At 36.8% G+C, this 14422-nt stretch overlaps 3 protein-coding genes across 4 annotated transcripts; 1 reads left to right on the top strand and 2 right to left on the bottom strand.

Annotated features, from left to right (window-relative positions):
• Positions 1-298: 298 nt before the first annotated feature.
• LOC17879893 (MADS-box protein AGL24) lies at positions 299-3297 on the bottom strand. 2 transcript variants are annotated; one of them, XM_023779305.1, is made up of 9 exons: positions 3199-3297; positions 2742-2961; positions 1904-1985; positions 1675-1739; positions 1075-1174; positions 939-980; positions 800-841; positions 568-701; positions 299-483 (listed from the first exon to the last, which is right to left on the bottom strand). In XM_023779305.1, the coding sequence occupies exons 2-9, from the start codon at positions 2921-2923 to the stop codon at positions 465-467; spliced, it is 666 nt and encodes a 221-aa protein (XP_023635073.1). In that variant the 5' UTR covers positions 2924-2961; positions 3199-3297; the 3' UTR covers positions 299-464. The 2 variants fall into 2 exon arrangements, with proteins under 2 accessions (XP_023635073.1, XP_006282462.1); XM_006282400.2 differs by having other exon boundaries at positions 1675-1736.
• Positions 3298-4672: 1375 nt separating this feature from the next.
• Positions 4673-8053, top strand: LOC17877396 (AP-4 complex subunit mu). The gene is made up of 13 exons (XM_006283664.2): positions 4673-4855; positions 5231-5325; positions 5396-5599; positions 5699-5815; positions 5883-6011; positions 6211-6337; positions 6681-6781; positions 6862-6966; positions 7071-7165; positions 7315-7402; positions 7479-7539; positions 7623-7696; positions 7787-8053. The coding sequence occupies exons 1-13, from the start codon at positions 4795-4797 to the stop codon at positions 7883-7885; spliced, it is 1356 nt and encodes a 451-aa protein (XP_006283726.1). The 5' UTR covers positions 4673-4794; the 3' UTR covers positions 7886-8053.
• A 120-nt stretch (positions 8054-8173) lies between these two features.
• On the bottom strand, positions 8174-13787 carry LOC17880030 (ubiquitin carboxyl-terminal hydrolase 16). Its single transcript, XM_023779825.1, has 11 exons — positions 13117-13787; positions 11352-12666; positions 11159-11244; positions 10907-10992; positions 10623-10785; positions 10394-10517; positions 10151-10308; positions 9683-9767; positions 9376-9585; positions 9039-9100; positions 8174-8941 (listed from the first exon to the last, which is right to left on the bottom strand). The coding sequence occupies exons 1-11, from the start codon at positions 13395-13397 to the stop codon at positions 8446-8448; spliced, it is 3066 nt and encodes a 1021-aa protein (XP_023635593.1). The 5' UTR covers positions 13398-13787; the 3' UTR covers positions 8174-8445.
• Positions 13788-14422: the final 635 nt, after the last annotated feature.

Here is a 14422-nt window from a genome sequence, read left to right as displayed (position 1 = left end):
TCGAGTTTCATCATCTTCCTTTCCTTATTTCTTTACCCTGAAAGACAAATAAGTCAATGCATGTTACACTTTCATCAGACAAAAGAAAAAAACACCATTACTAAGATCAGATGGAAATGATGAAGCCTAAAACATAGTATTAGGGGGCAACACTAAAAGAATATTTCGCTTGCTAAATGATGAATGAAGCAAAATAAATGGGGTTTAAGGATTAAAGAATACAGCATTGTTTTTTCTTTGGTGCAAAATAGTTATATAAACAAACAAAAAAAAAAAACAATAACACAATAATGTCTGAAACTTGATTCTTCGCATTAATGTAATGAGAATTCATTCAGTAGTACTCTTCCCATCTCAATTTTTTTCAACACTTATTCAAAGGAAAGAACTGAGGAAAAGGTAAGACTTAATATTTGTGGGATTCCATCGTAGTCAACTCTGCTACAGATCTCTCTCTTCACGATTCATTCCCAAGATGGAAGCCTACCCAGACTAAAATTAGTAACATCCACACACAACATACATGCCAGTAAATTATAATTATGGTATGATGTTCATGAAATATACCCAAGCTTCAGGGAAGTGTCGGATTCATCCTCAAGAGGAGCTCCACTGTCGTAGCTTGACAAGTTTGTGGTCGCCGATTCTGTCTCCACAGCCTCCTTCGAGGCCATCATTTTTGCCCTTTCAAACGTCTCTAGCTGTCCATATATACGTTACCTCAACTTCTATATATACAGTACTTCAAAAATGCTGATTAATTAATATAGATGATTTCAGCAAGGGTATAGAGCCATACTTTCTCCCTCAGTCTCTTATTCTCATCCACCAATTCCGATCCCTGAGTCACATATTAATGATCAAGTCATATATTATATATATATATATAGATAGGCCTATCATTTCCATAACTAATACGAATTGAACGTCGTACTAACCCGTTTCTCAAGTGAAGAAATCTGGCTCATCACACACTCGCCCTATTTACCAACAATATTGTCACACTTTTATATATGATTACATTCCAATTTTCACGTTAAGGATATATGCATGCTATGTATACTTATAGTAAACCTTTTTCTCAGTCACACGGCTAAGTCCGGATTCAAGCATTTTCTCCAGCCGCTGCAACTCCTCTAAGTTCAATCCATCCAGATCTTCTCCTCTCAGTTTTCTGTTTTACGTTAAATATATATACAACATATTACTTTCTTCGATTTTATTTGAATACTCAAAACTACATCAAACACATACACACATTTCTACCGAAGTATGGTTAGACCCAGCTTTCAGAAATTGATCTAGCGAATCATATATCGGCTCATTGTGTCTACCAAACAAAAATATACTCCACCTAGCTAGCTATATATATTGGCTGTTGATAGCTACGTACATTACATAGGATTGTGTTTTAATAAAAATGAGAATAATCAATGACTGAAAACTACAAAACCCATGTATTTTTTTTCAGAAATAACGTTACAAAATCTATAAACAAAACATCAATTTCCAAGGCACACCGTAAAAGGAAGAATTAACCTACTCATGAAATGTAATAATTAACTTTGTTTTTCTTCTAGCTAGCTGATATATATAGATTCTAAAGCCTAGTATAAGTAACATTCGCACATCATTGTCAAAACATAAAAACCACACACGTGAATGGAGCCATACCGTAGCTGTTTGGTTTTGTCTTCGATTTCCTTACTTAGTCTGGAGAGGTTACAGTTCTCAAGCTGCTAGATGCAAAGTCAATATTTTCAGGATTCTTGATATTGATATGTAAAAACCAATTAATTAGATGCTTCAAGATTAATTAATGATGCATGCTATGCCACTCTTTGTTTCTATGTTTAGACATACACCCAAAAACTAAAACAAAGACGAGTGGTAGTAAGAATACCTGGAGATGAGTGGAAGGTGGATCCATCATTTTGTTGATGTTACTTGCATGAAGGTTATACTTTCCCAATATGTCTCTCATTCTACACGTTTCAACAAACAACCCATCTTTTATATGAACCTTTCCTTCGTCTATATATGCATTTGTAAAATTACTTTATTAAATAATATGTACACGGCCACAAGCCTTTTCTTAACTTATAATAAATAAAAAAGTAATCAGAAGTAGCTATCAAGTCAAAAATATGTGCAGATAACATCAATTAGATGACTCCATTCCCAATTATGGTAATGCTTCCCAAGATAAAATAAACGAGTGGTTAAGACTTAAACCTCAATCATACCAAGTGACAGTGTCAAAGACTTTTGTAGTGTATTGCATAAGGTCAAATAAATAAATAAAGGAAAAGAAATTCATACTAATTGTGGTAAGTACTATGTATCCATATATACATATGCTTCCATAATTAACAAAAAAAGTGACACAATTATATTCTTCTCTCATCTCTCCGATTAGAGAAATGAAAACATGATTCCAAAATGAAAATGATTGAAACAATTAAAAGTTTACGTTTCAGAAAAGTTCAGCGTAATTAACTATGTTAGAAGTTCGAACATAATAACAAAGTAATAAACATAAAGCATAAAATCCTTGATTTTAGATCATCGAATTATGCTGTAACACGGAGTTACGTTGATTTCGTACATGACCTTGATCAAGCCTAAGGAAAATAAACTTTAGAGGCAAAAAATACTCATTTTCAGTACATAACATATATCTCAAACAATGTTCTCTATGATAAACACATAGGCTTTTAGAAAAAGAGAGAAGGAGATACCTTGAGCTAGAGAACTCGAAAAGCTTTCCAGTGGCAGAGAAGATGACGAGAGCAACATCTGCATCGCAAAGAACTGAGAGTTCATCGGCTTTCTTGAAGATTCCTCTTCTTCTTTTAGAGAAGGTAACCTGTCTCGCTGTTATGTTATCTATCTTCTTTATCCTTATCTTCTCTCTCGCCATTTTACCCGATCTCCTTCTCTACTAATCTTGAATCTTGCCTACCCACAACACAACATAGACCAAGTACAAACCAAAAAAGAAACCAAGTGGAACGATGGTTAGCTAAAGAGTGTTTGTAAAAATATTATCAGTAAACCCTAGATGGGTAGAGAGGGAGAGAGAAAGAGAGATCAGATCCAGAAACCATGAGAATCAAAAGAATGAACAGGACTAAGATGAATCCATCAAATGCCCTGCTTAAGAAGAAAGAACACACAGATTCACAGGGTTTTTACCTTTCTTTGGAATGGGAGGATCTTGGATTAGCTTATGCAATCTCAGCACCCACTTTATTAAATTCTTGTGAGAAGATAAAGAAAGAAAAAAAAGTTTTCTGGTTGCTTTTTATTCCCTAATATGTGAGAGAGAGGGAGTGAGAAAGAGATGGTTACTGTGTTTTGTGTGTTCAAGATTGGAAAGACGAGTCTGCTTTTTTTTAGCTAAACAGTGATCAATGGGCCATATGTTTTATGTTTCCGTCATTTTCCAAAACTAAAAATCATTAAATATAACCACATAAACACACTTTTGGTGTTTTGTCTGATTGAGCTGCCAGGCGAAGAGACTCCTACAGTGTTGATTTTAAGAATTACTAAAGCCTTCTTAATTCAACTAGTCTCTTCTTATTTCTGTTACAACTCAACTGAATATATAGCTCATAGAAGATATATTCGCATCTGGAACTTTTAACTTTACAGTAGTTTTACTGTTTAGTCTATTTTGGCTTTTCGATCTAGCTAGTAAACAAAATAAAAAAAAAGATAGACGTGAATATTATAATAAGTTACTAATATAGAGCTAGGTCAAATATAATGATACATATTCATGAAGATACACAATGTTGTAACTACCAATTCTAATGGAAAAGCTAGTTTAGATATTTTGTTATTCGTAACTAGTAGATGCTAGCTGTTCATCTACCATTTTGGTTATGGTTTTTTCACATAAGCTGGTGTCTATTAAATATTTCATCTACAATTGTTTTTTCTTTTCAAATAGTTCACTCAGCCTAGATGCGACAAGTGATTAGATGTCTCGCATCCCATCACCACCATTACCTTTTATTTGTAGTTGAGCCATTTATAGTTTTTATACCCCTTTCAAAGTTAATTTTAACCCTAACTATAGAGATAATCTCCGGTTAGAGTAAATGATGGACAAGCTAGTAGTAATGTAAAAATTCAATTAAATTTGGAAAAATTCGTGGGCTAGCGCCTCATATTAATATGATATATGTGAAAAGTAATATAGATGAGCTCAACAATTTCGTTGGCACAAAAACTCTGCAAGGACTAAAACAAGCACTTACAGAGTAGTCTAAGTTGAAACTTGAAATTACTGTATTTGGTCTACTATATGGGAGGAAAAATAAGAGAGTGCATTATATAGAGTGAGAGTTTTGGTGTAGATCAATGTAATTGTAATTGTGTTCTTTTTTTTTTTCTTTTTTTTTTTTGTGAACGAAATTGTAATTGTGTTCAAGAAGTGTTTTTAACACGCTTAAAAGCTTTCAGTGTTTGTTGTCGATGGAACCTAGCTAATAGATGGCAAAAATAATAATAAAAGAACTTAAAAATATATTGCAGCTTAAAAGAAAATAAAAAGAGATGACTTGGGCCTTATTAATGTCCTAAAATAGGCCCGTCAAAGAACAACGAGAATTCATCATTTATCAAAAGCACACAGAACCTTCCGACTTAGGAAGAAGCTTTCACGATACGACGGCAATTGGTAAAACGTGAACCACCTCACCACAGAGACGAAAACCGATCGGCGTTCAGTAGACTCAACCAAACTCGCGGTGAATCGTCGGAATCCACCGCTAAGGAATCATGATGATCTCTCAGTTCTTCGTCTTATCTCAGCGAGGAGACAACATCGTCTTCCGTGACTGTAAGCTCGTTTTCTCCCGATCTGATCCTCTCTGCTTCTTCCTGCTTTGTTTTTTTCTCTCTTCAGTATCGATACTTATTGTCACTGTTCTGTGAGATTCTTCCATTGAAGCTTATCTAAGCTCATTGATCTGTTTGATCTACCAGCATTTCCTATCCGATGATATATATGTTAAGCTGAATTCTCAAATCAGATTGTACGATATTATAGAACTATTCAATTAGTGGGAGAAAACATGTAATTCTTGGAATCCTGCTTTATAAGTAGATATATTGAATTCTTCTTTCTCTGTATGTAATGTAGTTTGTTTGAGCTCATTCGATTTAGTCGGATCCACTAGAAATTTTGAAGATGTGTAACATTTTATTGCTACAGACCGGGCTGAGGTACCCAAAGGCAGTACAGAGACTTTCTTCCGTAAAGTCAAGTTCTGGAAGGAGGATGGAAATTCAGAGGCGCCACCTATCTTTGTAGGTATTATTCTTTCTGTTTGGTTGTGGCCTATAATGGTTTTATCTAATGCTTGTTTTGTGCTTGTAGAATGTCGATGGTGTGAACTACTTCCATGTCAAGGTTGTTGGACTATATTTTGTTGCGACAACGAGAGTTAACGTGTCACCATCTCTTGTTTTGGAGCTTCTACAAAGGATCGCTCGTGTTATTAAGGATTATCTTGGTGTTTTGAATGAGGATTCATTCAGGAAAAATTTTGTGCTTGTGTATGAGTTGCTTGATGAAGTAATTGTAAGTCTAATCTTGAGTTGCTTCTCATTATTATCAAGTATATTTCTGTATTGTAGATGTTTTCGTTAATTTAATATGACTCAATGCTCTATTGCTTAGGATTTTGGTTATGTGCAAACTACATCTACCGAGGTTTTGAAATCCTATATATTCAATGAGCCAATTGTGGTTGCTCCTGCACGCCTCCAACCTATCGATCCTGCTGCCATTTTCACAGTGAGATTGATTTTCTTTTTCCTCCTCCTGGTATATGTTACTGACCCCTTGAATTAATGTTATGCAGCAAGGAGCCAAAAGAATGCCTGGAACAGCAGTAACAAAATCGGTTGTAGCTAATGACCCTGGGGGTCGGAGAAGAGAGGAAATTTTTGTGGACATCATTGAGAAAATCAGTGTTACTTTTAGTTCAAGCGTGAGTATTTGCTTTTTTCTAGGTTATTATATCAAAAGTATAGGAGTCTTGGCATGCTCTCTTCACCTTGCTATATCAAACCATTCATTTCTATAGATCAATGCTAGATACTATGTCCTAATATATGTAGTTGCATCGTAATGTTAGTTTCTTGATGAAATTTGAAATTATCCATATATTTATTTATTTTTGTGAACAGGGTTATATACTGACTTCTGAGATTGATGGCACCATTCAAATGAAGAGCTATCTCTCTGGTAATCCAGAAATTCGTTTAGCTCTTAATGAAGACCTAAACATAGGAAGAGGAGGAAGATCAGTATATGGTATTGCTTGTTTCACTCCTTTAAATCAACATTATTATCTTGGGAAGGGATCTACATGATATTCTATCTTGTCTCACTCTTTGAAATCTTGGTGTCTCTTTCCGTAACATTTGGGTTTTGAAAATGCTTTAAAATGCTAACTAAGCTGGGTTTTGAAAATGCTTTAAAATGTTAACTAAGCTGCATGTTTCCACTTATAAGCTTCCTTCATAATCCGACTCTTTAATTGGTATAGCTACTACTGTAGCATTCTTCTGCCTCTTTGAGGCACATCATTATCAACTAGGGTTTGATCTGGTAAGACGATCTAACCCTTGGTAACATGACACTTGAACTGTTGCAGATTATAGGAGTTCTTCAGGTTCAGGGGTGATACTTGATGATTGCAATTTTCATGAGTCTGTTCGTCTGGATAGCTTCGATTCAGATAGAACTTTGTCCCTGGTGAGCTTCAAAATATATAGCACAGAAAACATCTTGTCATAGCATGTTGTATTGCGATTTAACGTGCGCTCTGTTTTCAGGTTCCACCAGATGGTGAATTTCCAGTGATGAATTACCGTATGACCCAGGAGTTCAAGCCTCCTTTCCATGTTAATACCTTGATTGAAGAGGCTGGACGCCTTAAGGTGAAATTTCATGGGTACAAGTTTTCTGAGTCAGATGGAAAACTAAAAAAATTATTACTTTATCCCAGAGCTAAAGTCATAAATTTCTGTTTGCTGATATTTAGGCTGAAGTGATAATCAAAATACGTGCTGAATTCCCTTCAGACATAATCGCCAACACGATTACTGTTCAGATGCCATTGCCAAATTATACTTCCAGGTACATCACTTTTTTATTGGTACAACAAGTGCATTACCGAGATACATGAGCAAAAGACTATAAGAAAGTTTCATAAATTCTAGACTTGGTTATTCCAAAATCTGAATCACACTTGAGATGGATTCAATGGATTATGGTTGTTGTCACAGGGCTAGTTTTGAGTTAGAACTTGGTGCGGCTGGGCAGAGGACAGATTTCAAGGAATCAAGCAAAATGCTTGAATGGAATTTAAAAAAGGCAAGTGTTGAATCTCTCACGTGGTCTTTCGAACGATAGATTGTGCTTCCATTAGCTAACAACTGTTGTGCTCTAGATTGTTGGTGGGGCTGAACATACTCTGCGTGCGAAGCTAACATTTTCACAGGAATTCCATGGTGACCCTCTTAGACAAAAGTTTTTAAATGTGTTCTCTCAGAGAAAAATAAAGCATTGCTGATCATTTTCAATTTCAATTTAGGTAATATCACAAAGGAAGCAGGGCCGGTCAGCATGACTTTCACGATACCCATGTACAATGTTTCTAAACTTCAGGTAAGTAAAATGCCGGTTCTTGAGAGTTTCCGTTCTTGCATTACCATTAACCATCGTCTTCAATATTCTTCAATTAATTGGGTGATGCAGGTCAAATACTTGCAGATAGCAAAGAAATCAAGTAGCTATAATCCATATCGTTGGGTGAGATATGTGACACAGGCCAATTCGTATGTGGCTCGGATATGACCTTCTTTGAGATAATGTTTTGTCACTTGTATGTCTAAGCACTTTCTCTTTTCTTCTACATAATGTTTGTTCATTTCCGGATCATACTTCACAGTACATGTTGAATGTTGTCTCTTCTATTTGGGATATTTTCTTGTTTGGTTACATTGTATCATTTTCTTTTTCTTATCCCCTGAAAACATCATATGAGCTCAAAACATGCAATCTGCAGAGTTGCACGCATTGAATCTTTCCTGGTCAGAATCCAAGATACTATTACGCAAGTAGTAATGAAGCAAAAGAGCAGCGTTGAGACACAATTAGATTAGCTTTATTGATGATTATAGTTAAAATCAAAACAACTTATTAACAAACGTAAAATTCTCTTCCATTACGTGATACATTTTCATGGGCAAAATCTCTTTTCCCCACTATACACTACTATATACCACTTCCCATTAACCACTTTCACCAAGCCTAGGGTTTGTTAATAAGACCACTCCATCTACGTGTAATCAATCTACTTTGTTCTACTACTTTGACTTAATTGGCGCGGTGGACAAAAAACCATCGTTTCCCTCTCACCTTTCTCCTCCCAAGGGCAACTGATGTCTTGAGGTTCCGTTAGTTTCTGGAGAAGAACGACTCAGCGGCGAATGCCTTGTGAAGAGAGGAGAAGACGAGGAAGACGATGATGTTGGTGAAGGAGCCTCGGACTGTCCGTGGGCACGTCCTTGATGATCTCCAAAAATGAAATCAGCAAAATCATCCATGCTTGTGCTGTCTGTGCTACAAGAGCATTCATCTGAGTTGCTGTCAAATAGAGAAGAACTGTCACTTGATGAATCATCTTCTAAAATTTTCTGCAGCCTCTGGAAACTGGAATAAAACGACTGTATATTGCCAGATCGACCACCACCGGGAGTGTTGGAAGACAACAGAGGACTTGAAGTAGACACAGACCGTGGCACTGATATGCTACTTTTCTCACTAGCCTTAGGTATTGGCACTCTGCTTTTTTTATGGGATCCTTCAGATTTGGTACACACTATTAATCTTGGAGACATTGGAGAGCACCTGTTGTCAATTGATTACATATACACCATAGGTAACCAGATCAGGCACAATCCACAATCTTAAAAGAGTGTGAGAGAAGCATTATAATAGCATTTACCTTGCGTAGAACAACATATACGCTCCCTTTGTCAAGATCCTTTCAACGTCAGAAGTTACTACCTGAAACATAGAAATTTTCTTCAAACGTATGATCCAGAGATGATGATGACAAGAAGAAACCAGTAAAATGAGTAGAAGCCAACGCTTTTCCTCTCAGAAAAACCAATCCTAAGACTTTCAGACTTCAACGAGGATGGAACAAATGTTCTAGAAAACCCAATGGAACCAGCTCGAATATATCCTATCAGACAATGTTAACCTAAAACGGTGATAAAATTGAGCTTATCTATAAACCAATCGACAACCAACTTTCCAAAGATATGTGAGAAACTTACCGTGCTATCATCAGCCTTGTACCACTTATTTTGATTTCTGATATAGCAGACATAGTGGCCAGAAAACGCCGCATTCATTATATCCAAGTGAACAATAACTCCATAGAGTTTGTAGTCATGTGATTTTTCACTTCCTCCGCTGACATATGGAGCCAAATCTAGAGTTTCTGGAAACCTTATCAACTTATTGAGCTTCCCGAATTTCCCTGCCTTTAAGAATTAAGTGTAGCGAAATGGTGAAAAGACAAGAAAACACAGATGGAACTAACCAGAAACAAACCGGGCCTTCACTAAAGATATAAATTACCTGGAATCGTTTTAGTGCAATTGTAAGGACATTAGGAGGTTCCGTAATTTTCAGCTTCTTTTTGGCTCTCTCATAGGATTTACAGCTGCTCAAAGAAACAAAAAAAAGTTAGCACCCATCAACTATCGAATGTAAACCTTACAGCCAGAATCGAATGTAGTTTTATAAGAGGTTACAGATGATTGGTTAGAACTACGAAAATAAAAGACCATGATAGCACTCCCAAAAATTCTGTCATGATAAGGCTAGAGGGGAACTCTGTAGCAGCGGGTAATGGAATCAAGGTAATGTAGTTGAAATTCATGAAAGGGAATATAATTTGATTGGCCATGAACTGTAAATCAATCAGTATCCTACCAATTTCAGAACAATATATAAAGCTGATGTAAAACTCTATCCCCAAAACCATGAAAAAATACATATATTAAGGAGCACATGAACTTCACACATAAGGAAATGCTGACCAACCTGCCACATCTGTATTTGTTTTCTCCATCCAATATCTCAGTCCTTGTAAATCGACGCAAAGCATCATCCAAGGTGCTAATATCCCCATCAATCTCAACTGTTAGATCCATCATTTTCTCGTGAAGCTCAGATTTTCCTTGACATTTCATGCATTTAATCTGGCAGACATCATAATAAAAGTATTATAACTCCCTCCAAAACAATGTATAATGAATACAGTTGAAATGCACTTAGTAGTGATACCTTTGATCGGAGGTATCCCCCAAATGTCAAACCAATAAGAGTTGTATCTTCTAATTTGCTGGTCTTCGGCTTATCATATTTAGATGCCTTAATGCACACAGACTGCATTGTGTCGACAACAAACCTGCAAATTGCAAGCAAAAAAAGAAATGAATGGGAACTAAATTAAAACAAGACTCTTCCAATTGTATACATCAGGGTTTGTTCAACTAAAGAAATTTTAATTCACCTAAGGAATTCATGTGCATCTTCTTCCTTGCCATTCCCAAGAAAGATTCCAATACTCTTCAACTGAGACAGCAACCCATTAGGGGACAGTGGAGCCTTCCCTTCTTTTGCCTTTAAGACCAGCTTCTCAAACCCACAGGTGAAGCACTGTTCTTTGTTTGGACCTATAATTGAACTAACTATTAAGAGCTTGATATAACAACAAATATAAAACATAACCTTCCAAAATAAGCAGCATATAGAACATAAAATATATATATATATAACTTAGGACCAGTGACGCACATGCTCTAGAATGCAACTGCTGGAGGAAGTATGCCGTCAAAGGAGGCGTGAACATCAGGCATTGGAAGACGACATTAGCAAAGCAGCTGCGAGAAACAGAGTATTTTTTTTGCATCAGCGTGTGGGAGATACACATTATATTTTGATTACAGCACAAGCTGAAGATTATAAAAGCCACAAAACAATATGCACTTCTTCAGAAAGCATAATCCCAGGATAAAGAAGACTACAGAAAGAGGAAACTGGGATCACCTATTGCCAACATTGATGAGGCCACAAGGCTGGAACTCAATTTTATTTGTATACAGCTTAGAAAAGTCTTCGTATGGAAAGAGCCCCTACATATCACAAACAGGTTGGTAAGAATAAATAGTTGTGCTGATTTGTTTACGTAGGAAGTATCCTGTTGCAGAATGATGATAGTATCCTTGAACTCAGTGATTACCTTATGACCATGTCTTCCTGCCATCTCATTCTCAGCTGATGATTTCGGTCTAGTCCACTGGTCTACAACTTTAAGTACTGATGCCTTCAAACCACTTCGTCCATGTAGAGAATTTATAGGGTGAACGGCAACACCATTCTGTTTCTGATGGTCAAGAACTCTTCCAGTTTTTGCACCTAGAGGAGAATGTTTCATAACATCAGTATACTCCCTAGCATTTGAGGCCTTCGATGCCAAAATTTGGACTTCCCCAACCTTCCTAGGGGCCAACATACAGCGACTTTCACTACTGGCACTCTTTGACTTCTGAAGGATCATAGGGGACAAATCAGTAGTGCCTAAAGACCTTGGCGCATCAGTAGAAGCAAAAGTTGGTAACGAAGTTTCAGCTTTAACAGATCTTTTAGCCTTTCTTTCTTTTACATTCACTTCAACAGAAGAACTCACTGATACAGTCCTGGGAGCTTCTTCTGAATACCTGGGAGCTTCTTCTGAAATGCTACTCTTAAGCCCAGAGACTTTAGCAGCTGAAGTGTCACTGGAGGAGCCAAAGGAGAAATGCAGAGAGGAATTACCAGGTCCATCAGATTTAGAACTATCACAATTCTCACTCAGACATTCTGCTGATCCAAGAGCCGTACCCCAAAAATCAGATGACTTCAGAGGAGACGGGTCAGCGGATCCTGGATACCTATCCGTAACTAATGAGTGTAAGCTACTTGATTGGATATGGTTCTGCCCAGTATCACCACCAGGATTATGCAGACTTAATTTAGGCAAACTAGCGAGGTTATCTACAGACTCAACCAAATGCACGAATTTAGGAGACAACGGTTTGGATGGAACATCATCTATGGTGTTGAAACAGGTCTCCTCTGACTCTGCAGAAACATGAGCATCAAGTGGGGATTCTGATCTCTCGGAATCAGATGAACTGAAGCTATCACAGCGAGAAGAAATCTCATCACCAGAATCATTACGAGGGGAGGAGGAGAAACCAGAAAACGAGGATCCAGATGTTTCAGCAACAGAAACAGCTTCTTCCTTATCTATAAGGTCATCTTTGTTATCTGCAAAATCTCCATTTCCATCTTCCGGAGATTTAGCAGGATTAGAGAATATTGCTTCCCCACTAGGCATAGAATCTGGTACTGGATGCACCAATAAAGTTTCATCAAGAGTATTCTGTTCATTTTCTTCTCTGCAACTCAGATCAGAATCACTTTTCTCATCTTCATTATCATATATAATGGAAGCAGGAAGACATTCATCTTTGTGACCTTGCCGCCAGTGAATGATTTGACATTTCCCAGAACTGATAAAAGAGAAGCAAAATAAGTTCCACAGTCACAAATGTCACTAAGACACGTTGGAAACGAAATTTCACTTACGCGGGAGGGGAAAAAGGTTGAGAATTTGTTAATGCAAGGCTTAAACTATCTAATTAAGAGAAATTTCTCAACAGCAAACTGGCGTACACGATACAAATACTGCACTTCCTCCAAAGCTAACAAATGATCCATAACTTTATTAAGACAGAAAACGAAATCAGCTTTCTGAAAATCTCTGGTTCAGTAATATTCGAAGATACGAGATGCACTTTGAGTATTGCTAAAATTACAGAAGTAAATCGAATTCTTTCCCTTCTAACCACTCCAACTCACTAAGTCTCACCAGGTAATGCAGCACAATCAAAACTCTAGAACCATAGACACTTAATTTGGAAAATGAAAGGTTAACGCATAGGGATAAGGAAGTTGCATACCAGTACCGAACGGATTTGCAGCGAGAGCATCGAGTGGTGGCAAGACAATAGCAGACAGGACAATGGAAGACATTAGAGACGGCAACAGAAGAGAACTCAACAGAAGCCTCTCGCTCAGCCCTATCAGCCTCTTGAGAGGCATGAATAAGAAGTCGTCTAATCTCTTCCCTTCTTTGGGCCGCGACCCTCCATTTGTGACGAACAGTGAAGCCGATCAAAGGTAGAACAATAGAGATCACGAGGACAAGAGTCGAAATCCCTAGATCCAAAACAAGGAGCATTTATCCTCCAGCAGATGCACAAACAACAGGAAACGAATCTGGACCACCAACCATAGAATCCACCGGCGTAATCAGCCGGGAACGAAGGTGAACTGTGAGGATCAGCCCGGCGGGATTTTTCGCATGCAGAAGAGAGAATAGTTAGATTTCGCTGGTGGGTAAGCTTCCGAAATGACGACACAGGAAAATCCAAAGATGAGAGGGAATAAACAAAACCCTCGAGAGAGCACAAGTTGGGGTTTTAATTTTCTTATATATTTCTGAGAGAAAAGAAAAGTAGAAACAAAATTGGGTGCTTCTGGTTTAGGGTTTCAAAAGGAAAGAAAGAAATGGGGGAAAAGGAGTGGAGGAGAGATTCTTCTTCTTCGGTAGGAGGAGGAGGAGGAGGAAGAAATTAGGACGAGAGGACAAAGGATATATTACTTTTCTATACCAAGACGTTTGCTGCTTTTTCATTCATTTTACCAGACTACCTTTTCTTTTTCTTTTTTTCCTAACGTCATTTTGGGGTTTTCTTATTACCATCAATTCTTTTTTTTAATATAAATTAAAAATAATTGTTCAACGGAAATATGTATTAATCTGTTGACAAGAAGAAAAAAAAGAAAAGTTTGTGTCTTAGTCAAGTAAAAAATGATATTGATGGGAAATTGTAGTTATCTACTTATTTTTCTTTTACAATTTGATATTACATCATTGTTATAAAAGATTTAACTTACTATATATGGTTATTTACTATATATAACAAACATATCTAAGCATTTGCAATCTACACGATTCTCTATATGTTATATTGACTACGACATATATTCTTCTATCTATAGAGCATACGAGAGTTATGATTACAAGGTTGTATTTGATGAGGCACATTGACATCTTGGAGAACGATCGTCAAATATCAAACCCAAAATTTGGATGTAAAAACACTAACACATGTAATTGACAAACTAGAATATATCATTTGTTATGTTTTAAAAAAAGAGAATGAAAGAGTGTAGAAGAAAACTAGTGATGGCTTCAAAGAG

The sequence above is a fragment of the Capsella rubella genome, unplaced genomic scaffold, assembly GCF_000375325.1.
Source record: "Capsella rubella cultivar Monte Gargano unplaced genomic scaffold, Caprub1_0 scaffold_7, whole genome shotgun sequence".
In the NCBI taxonomy this organism is placed as follows: Eukaryota; Viridiplantae; Streptophyta; class Magnoliopsida; order Brassicales; family Brassicaceae; genus Capsella; species Capsella rubella.
The sequence above is the reverse complement of the archived record's forward strand: the minus strand, read 5'-3'. Positions and strand labels throughout refer to the sequence as shown.